General features: G+C 36.6%; 1 protein-coding gene across 1 annotated transcript in view; it reads left to right on the top strand.

Moving 5' to 3' along the window:
- MAN1A1 (mannosidase alpha class 1A member 1) overlaps positions 1-18828 on the top strand; it is a 165676-nt gene that overhangs the window by 127759 nt on the left and 19089 nt on the right. Inside the window, exons 7-8 of the mRNA XM_081293716.1 lie at positions 8990-9113; positions 11866-11959. Coding sequence (XP_081149842.1) covers positions 8990-9113; positions 11866-11959 — 218 coding nt within the window. The remainder of the gene's footprint in view (positions 1-8989; positions 9114-11865; positions 11960-18828) is intronic.

Genomic DNA, 18828 nt, shown 5'->3' with positions numbered 1-18828 from the left:
GGACATTTTCAATATTTTTTCAGTAATATAATGAACCTTAGTCACTTAAACTCTATAAACGCATAGTAAAGTTAAACATACAAATTGACAATACTTATAAAATATTTTAACTATGAGTAATAAACCTTGCTCAGAGTATTTCCTGAATTTTATAGAAATCTTAAAGATTACTACAGACTGTTAGAAATTGATTAATTTCTGCCATGTATAAATGCAACAATTATCAAATTACAGTTCCTACTTCATACATAACTATTTGAGGGTAAGGTGGTAGTAAAAGAAACATATCAGTCTTCTGTCTTTAGATCTTATTCTCCAGGTAGGAAGATAAGCTAAGCATGAAAAACAAGATGCAGAAGACATCACAAAGTAGCATATAGCTGATCATACACTGACTGTCCTTAGCAATGACTATATTCTATAAAGATATTTATAAGGACCAAACAAGTCAGACGTCGATTTCATTGTCATCATTCATGTGCTGTTGAGAAGAATTACCTGCCTTTATTGTTGCTCTTTATTCTTCCTCTTTATTCTTCATAATCTTCATTGTTCCTTTGTCATGGCTTTTGTCTAATTTTTTTTTGAAACTTTAATTGCTAAACTGTATTATAACACAGCTTCTAATAGCCTCCAAACTGTAAGTTGCAGGCAGAACACAGAAACAGAAGAATGAAGTAGTATGGTATCTGTTGAGAGTAGTCCCAGGATCTGTCTGTTCTTGCTACAAAGCCACACACAGTTATTTGTATGTTACTTCTTACATTAAAAATTCAAATCTAAGAAAAGCTACTGTTTTAAATTATACAGTAGTTTAATAAACCATCTCAGCTCTTTGGGTATATTAGATTTACATTGTATATTAAGATAATACCTAAACTTGCATAATGTAGCTTAGAAAGAACACCTTAATTATTGGTCCTGCTTATCTAAACAGCATATGTTTTCTTCAACTTTCTTATTATTAATTCATCATTAGGGAATTTGACTAGCAATTATAGTATTTTAACTACATTTTCTCACTACAGATTCCTTAACTTAGCATTCATTTCAATGATCTGCCTTTAAAACAATTTATTACCCACTCTGAAGTATACTGATAATGTAATTTATTAGGCATCAAGGAATGAATCCTTCTTAATTACTCCCAAGTGGTTTAATAGCAGGAAAAGACCTACAGTAAAGATCTGCTGAATTGGGTAATAAGATATCAATGTGCTTTGTATATCAGTCAGACAAAGTTCACTTTATTTTATAAAACTTTAATTAGACCCACTTGATTTCATAGCTAAAAAACTCTGAGGAATACCCACAGAAAGGACAGAAATGGTTCTCCAAAAATTCTGTTTTCTCTGCTCAGCTGCCAGAATAAAAATTTAATTGTAATTAAGACCCCCAACCCTCCCAAATTTCAGGGCAGACCATCTTTACCTTAAAAATCCTGAGCATATTTCCTAAAGAGTTTGCATTGCATGATAACCATTACATAGTAAGCATTCCATGACTTAGAATTGACTGGTTGGCTCAAGTCTTGATTGCTGAGTTTGGCAAGAAGCATCCCAAAGTGCTTATTTTCTAACCTGTTGAACAGAATCATTTAATAGTGTCCTTCTATACCTCAGTATTTCTGCCAAAGACTGTCATTTGTTTTGACATAATTGATGGTGAACTATTCTTTCCAATAGTAATTGCTTTTTGGCTTTAGTGGTCCCAAGATCAATGATGCCTGGCTTTTAACTGTCACAGACCAACCAGAATCTTCCAAATTATTATGGAGATGCCAGCCTCAGTGAAGTATACAAAACAAAACTTACGTACCATTATTATTTCATTTAAAAAGAAAAAGACAGGCTTATCACAAAAATAGGAAGAACATAGATTTAGAATAAAAAATAATCATTATAATGGAATAAAATTTGACCTGCAGAAGAATTTATCACTCTGTCCTTATTTTCCTCATTTTACCATATCTCAGCTCTTAGAACTCACAACTTCAGACCACTTCAAGTTTGTGATAGTAAACCATATGACCATCTTAAAGGAGAGTGTTTTTCTTAAATTGACTATCAGGGCACATGTATGGTGGCATTGAATATAGGACTGTGTCCTTTAAACACAAATTTGGAGTAGACGTCAATCCTACAATTCTTTTGTTTTTGGTTTTTAGTTATATTAGGTTAAGAACATACTGGACAACTTTGTATCTTGGCCAGTATACTTGACTTTAGGATTACCCTGGTGGATAAAGCAGGTTCTCAGACTCTGATAATCTTAGAATCTAGTAGAAGATTGGCCACTAAGATTACAGCAAGAGACAATAGGGCAGATTTGGGGGAATCATTAGAAGCCTGGAGTCCATGTTAATTTCATATAGCTTGGTCCATACATAATTTGCTGACTCAAAGAATGAAAGGCAGACAAAGAGATAAACAAACATAGTCCAATTTCAGTGTAGTCTTCATGTCTTTAGTAAAGTTTTAGAATGGTGTTTATGTGCTAAACTAAGGATAATGGAACAATTGTATATAAGTAAGGAGGAATTTGAAGGGGTTGTCTGGTAAGCTAACTTAATGAATTACCATTGCTGAAGATGGACTATACTATGCATCTATTCTATTCTGAGGTTTTTTAGAAAAGTGTCTGGATAAAAATGATTATGTATAGTTATTCCATCCCTAGTTTTAAAGGACTTGATGCCATCATTTATAACACGTGAATCTGAGATATATTAAGAGTTCCCGGAGACTTCTGAATGTGGTGGAACATCACAGGCCCACACTATAAAGAAAAATAACTCTGGAAGTAGTGGGCACTTATGCCTTCAATACATATTAGCAAGTCTGTCCTCTTTATCAGTTGCAATAATTAAACTAACATCTTTCAGCTGGAATCTATGTAGATATTTCTATCTTTTAATAAGCTAGCTTTAAAATGGAACTAATTAGACACACCATTGAATTGTTTATAGTGGCAAAAATAAAAATAAATTATCTTTAGTGTTCATCAGTAGGATATATTTAAATAAATGAGAATACATCTAGTCAGACACTATGAACTCAATAATGATGATGTACATTGATTGGCATGAAAACTGTATGAAAAGTGCAATGTATATGTAAAACAATGTATGATGCTTTTTTGAAGTAAAATAAATGTGTGTGCATACACATATATATTAAGTGTGTCAAAAGGCTTTCTTATCCATTCTGCTCGCCTTTCCAGTAGTGGTCTTTGAACTTAATGATAAGTTATGCCAGTTTGTCCAATAACTGGGGAAAAAAAAACTGTGTTCAACTTCTCTATAGTCTGTTGGTAGCAGTTAGCAAAGAGATGTTACCCAAAGTTCAACTGAAAAGAATTACAGTGTCTTGAGACCTCAGGAACAGATTATTTTTATGAAATTTGGGAGGGTTTCTCAGCATCTGAGTCTTTGTAACCCCCAACTTCCTCCACAATTCAAGACAGTCAGATGCAAACACAGAAGTACTGACATCAGAATAAACTAAAATAAGTCTTCAATTTCAACATTGTCTGAGGTAACTATCCCAGACAGGATTGAGCAAGACATGGCTAGTTTCAAACATTATTTTAGCCCTTGGTTAAGAGTATAAGTGTGGAAATTCCTTAGAAATTTAGCCCACGTGCTGCTGCTCAAAGCAGTAGCTGTGGATTATGAATGAATTCAATCCAATGTCTGTCCTTTATTAGCCACCTTGTCCCTGAGAGGATAGTTCTCCTATAGAATCCCTACAGGATTTCCTATGAATGGTCTGCTGGAGTGTCTTGGCTAGTCTTATTGTGCTAGTTCCCTAGAAGTGTTCGTCCAACTCCTACTGAGATCTTAGAATGTGAACTTGTAAGTTTAGCATTGTGCAGACCTTTTCAGGAAGGAGGCATTTATAAGTGAAGCTGAAATTGCTTTATCTCAGAATCAATTGGCTTTGGGAATACAGCTAAATGAAACAGTCATTCATGAAATTTCTAATTATTCTTCCTTAATTTGTACTAAAATCCAAAAGGAATAATATCAGATTATTTGCTCTTTTGCATTAAATATCCCTGTGTGCCATTCCATTTGCATATGTGAGTAAGGATTTATAATATTAGGATATAGGGGAATTTTTCTTCAAAAAATGGATAAATTCATCACCCCAAAGAGTAAACTATACAGTGGACTATGAACTTGAAGGGAGTTTGCTCACTGATCAGTTAATCAGAAATTATGCAGCCAAGAATTCTCAAACAAGAAGTATTTTTTTTATTCTTTATATTTTAATAAAATTCTTCATTTCCCATTTTGCACAGAATAGCAAGTGGCAAGGAAGAAGGGTAAATCAAAACTCATAGCTAATTAGAACTGTATATCTATTCAATGCTTTGTCAATATATTCACCTGGTACCTTTTTAGAATCATTTCAGTTTTTAAAATTCTTTACTTGTAGCATTTCATTATCCCAGTAGCCAGATATATGTGTTAATTATCCAGATTATGTGTGGACAGTCACTGTAACATATACCTTTAGTTACCTCCTTTTAAGATTCTTTTGAAAGGACACATCATCCATCCAGAACAATCCTGCAGCTACTTGAATCATTACAGGCTCTAGGGAAGGAGTTAGCTGCTTTCCCATGGGATTCAGCATGAACGGAATAGCACTATTAGTACTATAACTCCTTCCTCTGGCCATTCCCAGGAGACAGAAGGAAAAGCATATGAAGTCCATTGCTTATCAGAGCTGTGAGGTCAACAAATTATTATGCTTTCTTGCTTTTGAGTACAGTGGGATGAGGAAGTACATCACAACTGCTAATAAACCACACTCAAATTACAGTCTGTAAAGACACAAAATAGTAATCCACATTCTCTAAAGAATTACAGTGATTCAGTTCTTTTAAGGATGTGTTTCTAAGTTCATTTGCCAAAAGCAGTTATTTTTGTTGTGACATGTTTTATTTTCAAATAATTATTACCCTTGTAGAATGTTGAAAATTTAACTTAAATTGGAAATTGAAATGTACATATTAAGTAATATTCCAGTTTAAAATGGAAGAACTAGGGATTGGATGAAACAGAAATAAGTGAAACAAGAGTGATACAACAGTTTAAAGTTCTGTTCCAGGATCCTTTGAACCAAAACACTTGGCAGCTCCCCAAATCATGTTAATTGCCTTTTTGTGTATGCATTTCGGTAAGCCAACTCATCGTTTTGGCTCAAGATGTAGTCATTATAACAAGATTGGGAATATTTAAGTATTCCTCCCTTTCATGTCTGTCCTATAGAACTAATAGTTTCTGAACACAGACTGTTATTTTGTGTTAAAAATATTTTCCTAGAATATAATTGATCTTTATAAAACAAACCATATAAAGAATACCAAAACTGCCTATAAAAACACTTGTGATTATGGAATTAAAGGTTAAGGCATTTCAAATCCCCTGCTCCCAGAGATGAGAGTCATTTTGGCCCACAGGTCTAGAATTCCTGGCCTTTGGTAACATGGGATATAGACCTACAGACCTCAAGAGCAGAACACTCGATTTACTCAGATCCCTTTTTCACCAGCCCACCTTTGTAGGGTCAAATGCCTACTGTCCATACTTCATAGTAGTGATGGGAACCTTACAAATATATAGATTCCTCAGGAGACTCAGAATCTGGAGGCAAAAAAAAGAAAAGAAAAAGCCTTATAAATCATTCTGTGCACCCCCTATTCAGGTGAGTGACCAACACTTGGTTTTGACTCAGTGCCTGCTTGCAATGCAAGAGTGGCAGCAGCCATTTCCAGGACACACATGTCAGCTGTGATACCCAGTCGTGTATGTCCTGTGTTCTTCCCAGGTCAACCTGCATGGCTTTGCAAGAAAAGACAAGTGACCTATATAATCTCTAGGTAGAGTTGTGCCCTCTAGAGTTTCTTGAACCACTCCCTGATGTATATTTACATACAACCATTACAACCACTGATGTTTTTAATAATTTTACTGAAATATCTTAATTCTGCAGGTTGAATGCATAATAACTGGAGCCATAAAAACATACCATATATTCTAAATCTGGCTTTCTTTCTATTAGTATGATGTATGCTTTTAATGTTCTTGCTCCTTATAAACTAAGTGGTGATAGAAAAAAGGGTTATTTTCCTTCTGATATGCGTATCGGGAGGAGGAAGAAAGGACAATGAAGGAAGGACATTAAAATTTAAATTTTTTAACATTAAAAAATTGTCATTAGACCTCTAGTTTCCTCTTGATTCTCTACATTAATAGCAGGGAACAAATGCATGGATACAAAAGAAATTTGAGTTTGATTTGGGACATTGCTATTGCTTAACTGCACATATGAGTGTGCTACTACACACTCTAATCCCCTGGATTGAAAAGAATGAGTCCCTGAAGATCTAGAAGGGGACTGGGCTTCCTCAGCTCCCTGTTCTCTTTCTACTTCAGGATGAAGTCACCCCCTCTTACATTGAACCTGTCTTATATTGCTGCTTTGTTTTTAATATTTCACAAAAAATATGGAATTTTTTTTGTTTTGCTGAATAGGTCATTGACTTTGCTCAGTGACGGAATGCCTAGAATAAAAAAAAATTGATATGTCATGACAACAAATTAATGACCAATTACTATGTGTATTGGCCATATGGTAATAAAATCTGAAAGTAGCTCTTCATTTCATTTGGATGATTGGACATTCCTTTTATCTAAACCAACAATGAAAATAAAAACTGACTCACATAAAAAAACTGACTCACATTCCCAGAACCTAAAATTTAGAGCATTTTCTAAAATAAATGACTATGTGATTTTCAAATATCTGATTTATTTCTCTCTACTTTTGTTAGGAGTACTGTACTTCTGTGTTTTAGGGGGAAAAAAATCTGGTGGGTTTTGCGCTAAAAAAGAACAAGAATATGAATGAGTCTATCCCAGAACTTCAGGCGCCAGCCATCCTCATCGTTCTCCTTCCACATTCTCTCAGCAGCCTGTCTGCAGAGCCAACAACAGGGCTGAAAGGGTTTATCCAAGCAGAGGAGTTCAGTTAGGAAATTGAGGGGACACCATAAAAAGCATTGAAATGGGATCAATCTGGGAAAGAAAGGAAAGTGAGAATTCTGCAAGCCTCCAAGAACTGGCCTCAGCTTGTCCTTAACCCTTCTCTCCCAAGGAGGGCTCCTGAGGGGTGCTCTTCTCATCCTCCTTTTCCTCCATTCACCGGCATCCAGAGCCACCTCAGGTTCCTGGCTAGCCCTTCTGCTTGTGCATTCTCTCCGTGTCCAGCACCTTTCACCTTTCCTCACTAAGGCTTATCCTGAGGAGTCTCCTGCTTAAAGCAGTCTGTGATCCCTAGGACACTGGATTGTGTGTCCTGGCTTTAGATACTTAGGGAAATCTACTCACATTGATCTCGGCATTTGCTGTATCCTATCGGGATTATTTATGCGTAGGCCTTTCTCTCTCATTACACTGTAAAGTCTTTGAGCAAAGAGTGATTCATTATTATAACTATACTTGTAAGCCAATGCTGTGTGCTTAATCCCTGGCAAAACAGTATACAGTAAATGTACATCTCAACTAAAGCCAAAAGGTGCATTTTCATGTACTGGACAGGGAATTTATTGGTCATGAGAATAATTGACTTATTTAAATTACTACATATGTCTTCAAGTTTTAAGTGGTTCTTCAAAAATAAACTGTATCCAGGAGTCTGACCACGTCTCAAGAGTCAATTCATGCATATTTATATACATGTAACCCTTGTAGACTATCTCTTTTATTTTCAAATAATGATTGCCTGTGTATTTGTGTGCATGTAACCCTGGGTCAGGGATGTAGCTAAATGGTAGTACTCTTGCCTACCATGAATGAGGTCATGAGTTTTATCCCAGGGTGTGTGCACACACGCACATGCACACACACACACACACACACACACACACACACACACACACACACATATTCTCCAGGATGAGCCATAAGGCAATAATGTTTGAGTCTCATGTTTTTAACATCTCCTGTATTTGTTAACAAATTTATTTGGATTCCTGAGCATAGATTAAATAAAGACAAGGAATGTTATTGCCTTAGAAAATAGATAATATAATGTGAAGATAAATGTAAGGAAGGAAATCTAGTAAGTGAAGGGAGAAAAGATTGGAAAAGATTGAAATATATAACTAATGAATCTTTGAAATTTATCTTCTATACAAATGGATTTTTGTAAATATTGTGAATGTCTAAAATCCTATAGAATCCATATTAGTCAGCTTTCTGTTATTATAACAAAAAGCCTGAGATGATCAACTTAAAAAGAGGAATAGTTTATTTTAAATCAAAGTTTTGGAGGTTTTAACACATGCTCAGTTGGTCCTGTGGCTTTTGGGCCTGTGGCAAGGCAATACATCATGGCAGGAGGTTGTGGGCAGGGTAAAGAGAGAAGGAGGAGTCAGGATCCCATTATCCACTTTCAGAATATGCCCCCAATGACTAATACTTCCCACTCTGCCCCACCTCTTAAAGGTTTCTATGATCACTCAATTGCACTAAGCTGGAGAGTCATCCTTAAACACTTGGGCCTTTGGGGAAAATTCAAGATACAAACTATAGCAGAATCTCAGGCTGACATTAATTAAAATGTTTAAGGGTTTGGCATGGGAAGAGTGTTTTCATCTGATTTTGTTTTATATTCTACTTGGAATGGTTGTACATCTCTGTATTACACCTATATCTTGCTAAATATTTGTCTGTTCATCAATAGCAAGTACACAACCACTTCTTTCTGACTTAAGTAAACACTAATTCTCGATTTGGAGATAAGAAGAAAATCCTAAAGCCAATACTCAAAGAAAGCAATGCTCGGTTTTACAATATTCAGCATGGACTATTAGCTGAAAAGCCACTGCAAAAAGCTGCCTCTTACTTCTACTATGTAGGACTGTGAAAATGGAATTAGTCTAACTCATAATTCTTCAATCTTCTCTTGTTTAGTGGTATTGGAAGGAACTGGCCCTGGGCATCAGGAGGCAGCAGTATTCTGGCAGAATTTGGAACACTGCATTTGGAGTTTATGCACTTGAGTCATTTATCAGGAAACCCCATTTTTGCTGAAAAGGTGAGATTCTCTAGTACAAATTGCATTGCAAAGCAGGTCTTATGAGAAATAATATCCTCTCCTGGGAGATGTGGTAACACTGGATGTGGAAAATAGCCACCAAGGTTCACACAGCTCTTTAGGAAGTTTGGTAATATGTAGCATTGCATTTGACTGTAAACCCTCAGTCTTTTCATGGCACCATCTGACTCAGGAGGAGAAGTCCTGTGTTGAGAGCCACAGCCAAAGGGGCCCCAGCAAACTTCCAGCTGCCAGCAAACTTCCAGCTGCCGGCTGATGATTGGTTCACAGCGGCCCCAGCAACATCTAGCTGATTGGCTCCTCTGCTGTGATGTTCATTGGGCTGTTTCCCTGCCCTTCAGACTGCCAGCTGATGATTGGCTCACAGAGGGCCCCAGCAACATCTAGCTGATTGGCTCCTCCACGGAGCTGCTCATTGGGGGACTTCTTTGGCTCCGCCCATGCAACCCAGCCAATCGGCCTCAAGAGCAGGAGGATTGTGGGAGGTGGTGAGGCTTGTGTGGGTGAGAGGTTTGTGGGAAGCCAGTGGTGGCAGTTGGGCTCTGAGGGTTTTTTCCTGAGGAGCTGTTTTGTTTGGCGTTTGTAGTTCTAAAAATAAAGTTAGTTTCTTTTGACAAGTGGCTCCTGAATTGTGCCCAGCCAGACTGCGGCAGTCCTGGTTTCCACATTTTCTCTCTGTACTTTAAGTTACTTCGTCTGATTTTTTTTTTCCTCATCTAAAATATATAATGTTGCATGGACTATATGAGGCAAGCATGTAAAAGGCTTAAACTCAAAGTGTTATAAAACTGTGAGGTAAGACTTGAATTAATTTCTAGTTTTCAGAAAGAAAATGCATAGATATTTGGATAAATTCATATCCACCCTCATAACTCTGTCCTTAGCTTTCACTCCACTTTTCTGCTCCCCTTTATAACAATTCCTTCTAAAGCTTTATCTGTTGTCTTCTCTTCTTGTCTCCCACTCTTGAACCCTGTCCTCTTGGGCTTTTCTCCCATTGACACTTAACACAATGACCAACGAGTGCCACATTGTCAAGGCCATTTGTCACTCACCCTTTGTCTTCCCTGCCCTCTTCAAATTCAGTATAGCTGGTCAGTTCCTTCATCAGGTACACTTTGCCCTTGGCTGCAGGCATAGAAAACTCTACTGGTTTGCCCCTTTCTTTGCTCGGTGCTCCTTCTTGGATTCTTTTCTTGGAACCTACCCTAGCCTGTAAGCATTGGAAAGCACCAGGACTCAAACCTGGGTCTCTTCCTTCTTATATTCCCTTCCTACATTGTCTCATCCACTGTCAGGGCTTTATATACCATCTCTATATTGACCCACTGTTTATAATTCCAGTCCCAGACTGTACCTTGAACTTCGGATTCTGTACACAATATTTATTCAACATCTCCACCAGGAGGCCTAATAGACAAGTCCCACTTAAAATCCCCAGTCCCAGACCCAACCCCAGACAGACTTCTACACCAGTTTACCATTTGGGCAAGTAGCACATCAGTTTATCCAGTGGCTCAGGCCAAAGATGTTGAAGTCATCCTCTTTCTGTAAACCCCAGGTCTACTCCATCAAGAAACCTCTGGCACTATCTTATTGCCTCTGCCGCCACCCTGGTCCAGGGCCTGTTGTTTCTCACCAGCACTCTGCTGTGGCCACTTTCCCCCTCCCCTCAGTCACACCAGTTCTATAAAACAGTAAGCCTTTGCTGATACTCAAGAGTAATAACAGCCCTTATTGTTCCCTGTGAGGCCTGTGTGCCTGGGCACTGCCCACTCTCCCAAGTGCTCGCCACCATTCTCCCCTTTACTTCCTTACCTCTGTCCTCAGTGGCCTTACCAAACCCACTGTCCTCTCAGAACTTTTGTATTCATTCCTCCCTCTGATCAAATGCTCTTCCTTCAAATCTCTCCATCTACTCAGACACATCAGCCTTCCTAGACCACCCTGACTAACAGCATACAGCTTCTCCACTTCACTCTGCTCTGTACTGTTACCCTCTGTCTTAGCTCAGGTTTCCCTAACACAAATGCATAGATTGGGTGCTTTTAAACAACATAAATTTATATCTAATTGCTCTGAAAGCTGTGGAATCCAAGATCAAGATGTGAACAAGGCAGTTTTCATTCTGGGGTCTCTTGACTTACTATCCTACCACTATCCTATCATGTGCTCAATTGACTTTTTATTTTTACACAGAAAGAAAGAGAGACAGAGACACAGAGAGAGATATCTTGAGTCTCTTTTAAAAGCAATAATTCCGTCGTAAAGGCTCTACCTCCTGACCTAATTACCTCCCAAAGCCCTATCTCCATAGAGCCTCAACATATAAATTTGAGAAGGGATGTTATTCATTCCATAGCACCTTTTTAAAATTATTTTTATGAAATTTCTATTGACAGACTATTTTTATTTGCTTTTTTTTCTGTATCATCCCCATAGTATGTAAAATTCTAAGAGACCAGTGACTTTGTTTACCCACTTATATCCTTAGTTCATAGTATGGGGTCCAAATATGGTAAATAATCAGTGTGATCATAGTCACCACTATTATTTTTGCAACAATAAGCTGATGGCAGTTATTTTTGTTCTAACTTGTCATCATTTAAATCCACTTACTTTTTCTAGAGTGGCAAAATAATCAAGAAAGAACAACATGAAAATTTTTTCTTAATTCATATGTTGAAGCTCTAAGTGTTTCTTAGTAGTAACACTTCATTTTCTGTTGTAGGTAATGAATATTCGAAGAGTCCTGAACAAATTGGAAAAACCAGAAGGCCTTTATCCTAACTATCTGAACCCCAGTAGTGGACAGTGGGGTCAACGTAAGTCAAAAGATTAGCATTCATTTAGCTCTTTGTGGTACCCAGCTCTGTGCTAGGAGCTGAAAGAGGGAATACACCTCTTGTTGAGGAATGTTTAATAAAAAGAGAAAAGAGGAATGGTTCCTTTAATAAACCAGTATCTATCATAAGACAGATTGTGTTATATGGAAACTGGACAATTGACTTTCCATGTATAACTGTAAGTATGACATATGAGCACATTCAAAAGTATTCTTCAGAAAGGGAAAGCCTGGTGGGGGTGTGTGGCATGTCAGTCCCTAACAAACTGACCACGTGGCTAGAAGGAGAATGTATTCCTCTCTGCTAATGATGAGGGTTTTGCCCTGAGCAGCTCATTCATCCCACTTCATTACGTTCTCTGCCTTTCTGCATGGAGGTGCGAACAGGGTGCTTTTTCTACTTAATTTAAAAGCCACCAGATAAAGATTTCTTGCCAGAAGAGTTACTTTTAATGTGGGAATAAGCATTATACAAGGACTTGTGATGCCTGAAGCGCTCACTTCAGAGTCTTCAGATAATTTCGAGCAGGTTATAGAGACTTGAGACTAAGTGAAAGAAATGTTCTCAATCTAATTTGGATAAAATGGTGGTAGGCTAAGCAGCAGCTGAAAGCAAGTAAAGAATATTACATGAGTTGCCTGGCTGTGGTGAGAGTTTTGGCACTGCCTTATAATTTCACTTTAATTTGTGATTTTTCATTATACTTAAATATCTCATTCTTAGATGATTGTGCTTCTCTATTATTTCAGAAGTGCCTCTTTAATGATTAACTAAGTAGGAAAAAAAGTATGCTAAACTCCATATCCATGTTAATGATGGATAGTGGTGAAGGTTGCCATTTATTCGGTGTAGTCTACATGTCACAGAAGTCCTAGGGGTCCACAAGATCAAGAGCACTCTGATGATATAATATGGAAACTTTCCAGTTTTTCACTGCGCTGACATCTGCACTCAAGTTGCAAGAGCAGCAGTGGCTAGAACTACCAAAACCTCAGTGAGAATCAAGGCAGACACCAAACAATACTAATACTCATTATATTCTTCACCACAGTTTAAAGAGAGAGAGAGACCAGGTTTTTTTTAATATTCTTTTTCTAAATTTTTTATTTGTTCTTTTTAGTTATATATGACAGTAGAAAGTATTTTGAAATATCATATATACATGGAGAATCATTTCCCATTTTTGTGGTTGTACATGATGTAGAGTTTCACTATTCACGTATTCATATATGAACACAGGAAAGGTATGTTCAATTCCCATCCCCCCTTCCTTCTTCCCACTCTACCCTGGCCAATCCAATGAACCGCCCCTTCTCCCTCCTCCTCTCTCCCCCACCCCCACCACCTATTGTGAGTCAGCATCCACATATCAGAGAGAACTTTCACAGCCTTTGGTTTTTTGGGAGTGGTTTATTTCACTAGCATGATAGTCTCCAGTTCCGTGCATTTAATGGCAAATGCCATAATTTCGTTCTTCTTTATGGCTAAATAATGTTCCATTGTTTATATATACCACATTTTCTTTATCCATTCATCTGTTGAAGAGCATGTAGGTTGGTTCCATAGCTTGGCCATGGTGAATTGAACTGCTATAAACAGTGATGTGGCCTTATCACTATAGTATGCTGATTTTAAGTTCTCTGGATATTTATCAAGGAGAGGGATAACTGGGTTAAATGGTTGTTCCATTCCAAGTTTTCTAAGGAATCTCCATACGGCTCTCCAGTATGGAGTGGTTGCGCCAATTTGCAGTTCTACCAGCAATGTACCTTTTTTCCTATATCCTCGCCAACATTAATTGTTACTTGTATTTTTGATAATTGCCATTCTGATTGGAATGAGATGACATCTCAGTGTAGTTTTAATTTGCATTTCTCTAATTGCTAGAGATGTTGAGCATTTTTCATATATTTTTTGACCAATCATATTTCTTCTTCTGTGAAGTGTCTCTTCAGTTCCTTTGCCATTTATTCATTGAGTTATTTGGGGTTCTTTTGGTGTTCAGCTTTTTGAGTTCTTTATATATCCTGGATATAAATGCTCTATCTGAGGTGCAGGTGGCAAAGATTTTCTCCCATTCTGTAGGATCTCTCTTCATGTTCTTCATTGTCTCCTTTGCTGTGAAGAAGCTTTTTAGTTTGATACCATCCCATTTATTGATTCTTTTACTTCTTGCACTTTAGAAGTCTTGCTGAGGAATTTGTTTCCTAAGCCTACATGATGGAGAGTTGGGCCTACTTTTTCTTCTAGTAGGTACAGGATCTGTGGTCTAATACCTAGGTGCTTGAGCCACTTTGAGTTGAGTTTTGTGCAGGGTAACAGATAGGAGTCTAATTCAATTTTGTTACATATGGATTTCCAGTTTGCCTAGCACCATTTGTTGAAAAGGCTATCTTTTCTCCAATGTATGTTTATGATGATATAATTGTATTTGTGTGGGTTTTTCTAGTTTTTTCTATTTTGTACCATTGGTCTTCATGTCTGTTTTGGTGCCAATATCATGCCAGTTTTATCACTGTAGCTCTGTAGTATAATTTAAAGTCTGGTATTGTGATGCCTCCTGCTTTAATTTTTTCACTGAGGATTGCTTTGGCTATTCTGAGTTTTTTAATTTTCCAAATGAATTTCATGATTGCTTTTTCTATTTCTATGAAGAATGTCATCAGAACCTTATTAGGAATTGCATTAAATCTGTTTAATGCTTTTGGTTAATATGGCCATTTTGATAATATTAATTCTTCCTATTAAAGAACATGGAAGATTTTTCCATCTTCTAAGATCTTCATCAATTTCTTCCTTCAGAGTTCTGTAGTTTTCATTATAGAGGTCTTCTACCTCTTTTATTAGATTGATTCCCAAATATTTTTTGAGGCTATTGTGAATGGGATAGTTTTCCTAATTTCTCTTTCAGTTGACTCATCACTGATGTATAGGAACAAAATTGATTTATGGGTGTTAATTTTATATCCTGCTACTTCGCTAAATTCATTTATGGATTTTAGAAGTTTTCTAGTGGAGTTTTTTTGGGTCTTCTAAATATGGACTCATATAGGGCTGGGATTGTGGCTCAGTGGCAGAGTGCTTACCTAGCATGTGTGAGGCACTGGGTTCAATTCTCAGTACCATGTATCAGTAAATAAAATAAAGGTCCATTGACAACTAAAAAAAAAATTTAAATATGGAATCATATAATTGGCAAATCGAGATATTTTGAGTTCTTTCTTTCCTATTTATTTCCCTTAAATTTCTTCTAATTGCTCTGGCTAGAGTTTTCAGGACTTTGTTGAATAGAAGTGGTGAAAGAGGGCATCCCTGTCTTGTTCTAGATTTTAGAGGGAATGCTTTCAATTTTTCTCCATTTAGAATTATGTTGGCCTTGTGTTTAGTATTTATAGCTTTTACAATGTTGAGGTATGTTTTTATGAATATTCTTAATGAAGCAGTATACTAATTATTGATTCTAGTAAATGTCAACTCTTGAGTCCATGTCATGGTAATGTTCTGTATGATGAAATGAATGTCTACAGAAAGCAATTCTGTTACATAATGAAAAATAATAGTTGCAACTCATGTGATTGAGTTGAAAAGTTATTGTTGATTATTGATTATTATTGTTAGTTGCTTTGAGATCATTGTGATTATTGTTTCATGGATCACCACCTTTACTTGAAAGAATGGCTAAAAACAAACTGGTTATTCAGGCTTGGGTAATTAGTAGACATGGTCTCAAAAGTGAACCTGTCACTTCAAGAAAAAGTGACAGTATTTGTGTCAATGATGATAAAATAAAAATTAGAATTTTGGAAAACTTGTATATGCCCCCATGTGCTTGATACCAATAGTGTTCCTATATGATTAGTGGTAATATTAATAAATAGGTTTTTTTCATATTGTATAATGAAATGTGTCAACACTTGGAAGATCTGCATAACTCAACCAATCAGTATTTTCCAGATGACCAGCGCATGCTATTACAGAACCATGCATGAGAGAAAGATCCACTCAAAGTGAAAAATAGACTAATAGATTTTTATGTAACACAGTACAGAAATTCTTCGGTATAATTTCTGATGCTACAGAACAACTAAACTTTTAAAAAAATAAACCTTTAAAAACCGAATGTCAAATTCTATCATATTATCAAAGAAAAATATCCACAATTATCTGAAAACAATTTTATATATACTATTCTTCCTTTTCCCAACTATGAAGCTCTGCAGCTTACTTTTCTGCACATATCTTAGCCAAACAGCATGTAGCAGTGGATGGAAATTAGAGCAGATGTGAGAACCCACCTGTCTCCTAGGAAGGCAAACGTTAAAATTTGCAAAAATGTAAAACAATGTCAGTCTTCCCACTAACTTTTTTGTGGTTGTTTTCTAAAATATCACATTTGCATGAGAATTATTTATGTTTACATAATGGATGTATAATCGTTATTTTTAATGAATCAACCAACAAAAATGCTTTTAATGGGTTTTGATTTGCCAGTATGATAAATATTGATAGATATTACTCACATAAACAAGTTATTCAGGGTACCCTTTATTTGTCAGACTGTAAAGAGTCCTGAGACTAAAACATTTCAGGGCCGCTAGACTGCTGAGATAGATGATGTTCAGCTATAATTCTCTAAATGGGTAACCATTGTTGGAGTCCTCTTCATCGCAGATTTCAAAAGCTGAAGAATAGTCTCCCTGATTTACCATTTTCCTCTCTTTAATTTAGGATATAGAAGTCACTATAAAGAGGGACAGAAAGAGCCAGTTGTGTTGGAACATCCTGGCTTCACCTTCCAGGTCACTCATATTCTATATATTTGGCCCTGTTTCCTGTTACAGAGTCCTTTATATTTGGATTGCTTATGGGCCAATTTCCTAATGGGAAAACAAACAGCGTTGATGAGTCTCATTTCCTTCTCCTCCCCCATCCTTCATCCTGTGTTTCATCCACAGAGACACACTTTCTTCTTCTTTAACCAAGGCCTGCTTGGCCATATCTACATCTTGTCCTCTTTCTTTAGCCCTTCAGCCTCTCTTCTTCCTCTACTGAGGCCCAGCTTGATTGCCATTCCTTCTAGAAGCCTTCTTCTTCAACACCCTGCTTGGAATTTGAAGCTTCCTTTACTTCTTTCTCTCCTACCCTGGTTCTTTGAACACTTTCCTATAACAATCCTTTTTCCCATGATTCACCTACATGCCCGTCTTCCCAGGGATCCCAGAGCTTTGGAAGGTGGCAACCCCGTCTTGTTCATATTTGTCAATCTGACACACTGTACCTTGCACCTAGTGGAGGTTTACTTAATTGAATTTTGTGAATACTCAAGTGCTTTGTATCTTATCTTTCCACCTCTGCTTTTACTAATGATTCTCTTTATTCTAACAGTTGCCCGACCTGGGTCCTCAATTGTAGCTGAGAAGCATCTTCCTGTCCTGGCCCCTGATAATATAAACAGGTTTTGTGACCATTGATGGTGGGTGTAGGATTACATGTTTATACACAGAACAATTATCTCACATATAAATAACAACTGTGTGTATATATAACTAATATTGTTGAGGAATGGTTTCAAAATCAAAATTCAAATTCAGATTAAAATCTATAAGCAAATTAAGAAGTAGAGATATTGACTATTTTAATCTTCCTTTGTCTTTCTGCTTTTGTTCTTTATTGTTTTATCTCCCTTTTTATATTAGAAATATTAGAAAAATATTAGATATTAGAAAAATTATATATCAGAAATTATTTAAAGGGAACTATTCCCATCACAAAGAAAACCGTAACTTACCTCTTCAGAGAAGAACATAATATTTGCATGACTACAGTATACAGTTAGAATAAAAATACCATATATGTTCCTCTAAAAAAATGGCAGTATTTTCCTTCTGAAAAATTAGGTGCTCTCTCCTACATCCACAAAGATGTTTACACAGTTTGCTAATGCAAACTGTCATCCAGGCCCTGGGGAAGTTTAGTGAGGGGCATGTTAATTATCAGAAAGACATGTTTCACCTTTATGTTCCTTTATTTTGATTTTTTTAACAAATGTGAAATTTTTATAGGCAAAACATTTTAAAAGTTAACTAGCATTTACCAACATCAAAGTAAATATATTATTACGCAATCCTTTTTCCTTTTTTAAAAATCTCCCAGTGCCCAAACCTGTTTCTTTCATCCATTACAGAACCATAACCCAAGGGAAAAAATTACTACACTGCTTCTGGCTGCTGGTTTTCAGCTCTTGTTGCTGTAACTCTGAAGGACACGTCTGGATCATGGCCATCATTCCCCATTACTTCATTTAGGCCTTGTTATTTTGACAGTAACCGGACAGTGATTTGCTTTACCATGCATCACTTGCATTTGTCTCCTACAATCATGTTTATGACAACAGGGCTTATTATTGACGAGATAGTACATAGTCTATTTAGTTAGTAAATGTCAGAGGTTTCTGCCGTGATTTATTTAGGAAACTGTAAAGGTCACTTCAAACACTGCTTATTTTGAGAATCAGCTCACATTTTCCCATTAAGATTAATTAATGTAATTCTGGACTTTCTGCAATAAGGAAGTTGCATATTTCAATACTTAACAATATGGCCCTCATAGCTTGAATGAGAAGTCAATATTTAAGGCTGGCTTAGAATAATTTTGGTTTTCTTGTCAGTTGTTTTTTGAGTGCAAGATACTTTGTAGGGGTGGGTGTGGACTGGGAGACATAATGGGCCTGGTTTCTGTTCTCTTGGGTCATGATCTTGTAGGAATGGCAGAAAACAGTTCTACCACATTGTGAAATTACAAGTGTGTTAAATGTGTGTTATCACAAAATTTGTGACAGAGAACCTAGT

This window comes from Spermophilus citellus (assembly GCF_964194105.1).
Source record: "Spermophilus citellus genome assembly, chromosome: 5".
NCBI lineage: Eukaryota > Metazoa > Chordata > Mammalia > Rodentia > Sciuridae > Spermophilus > Spermophilus citellus.
This window is presented reverse-complemented; position numbering and strand designations above follow the sequence as displayed.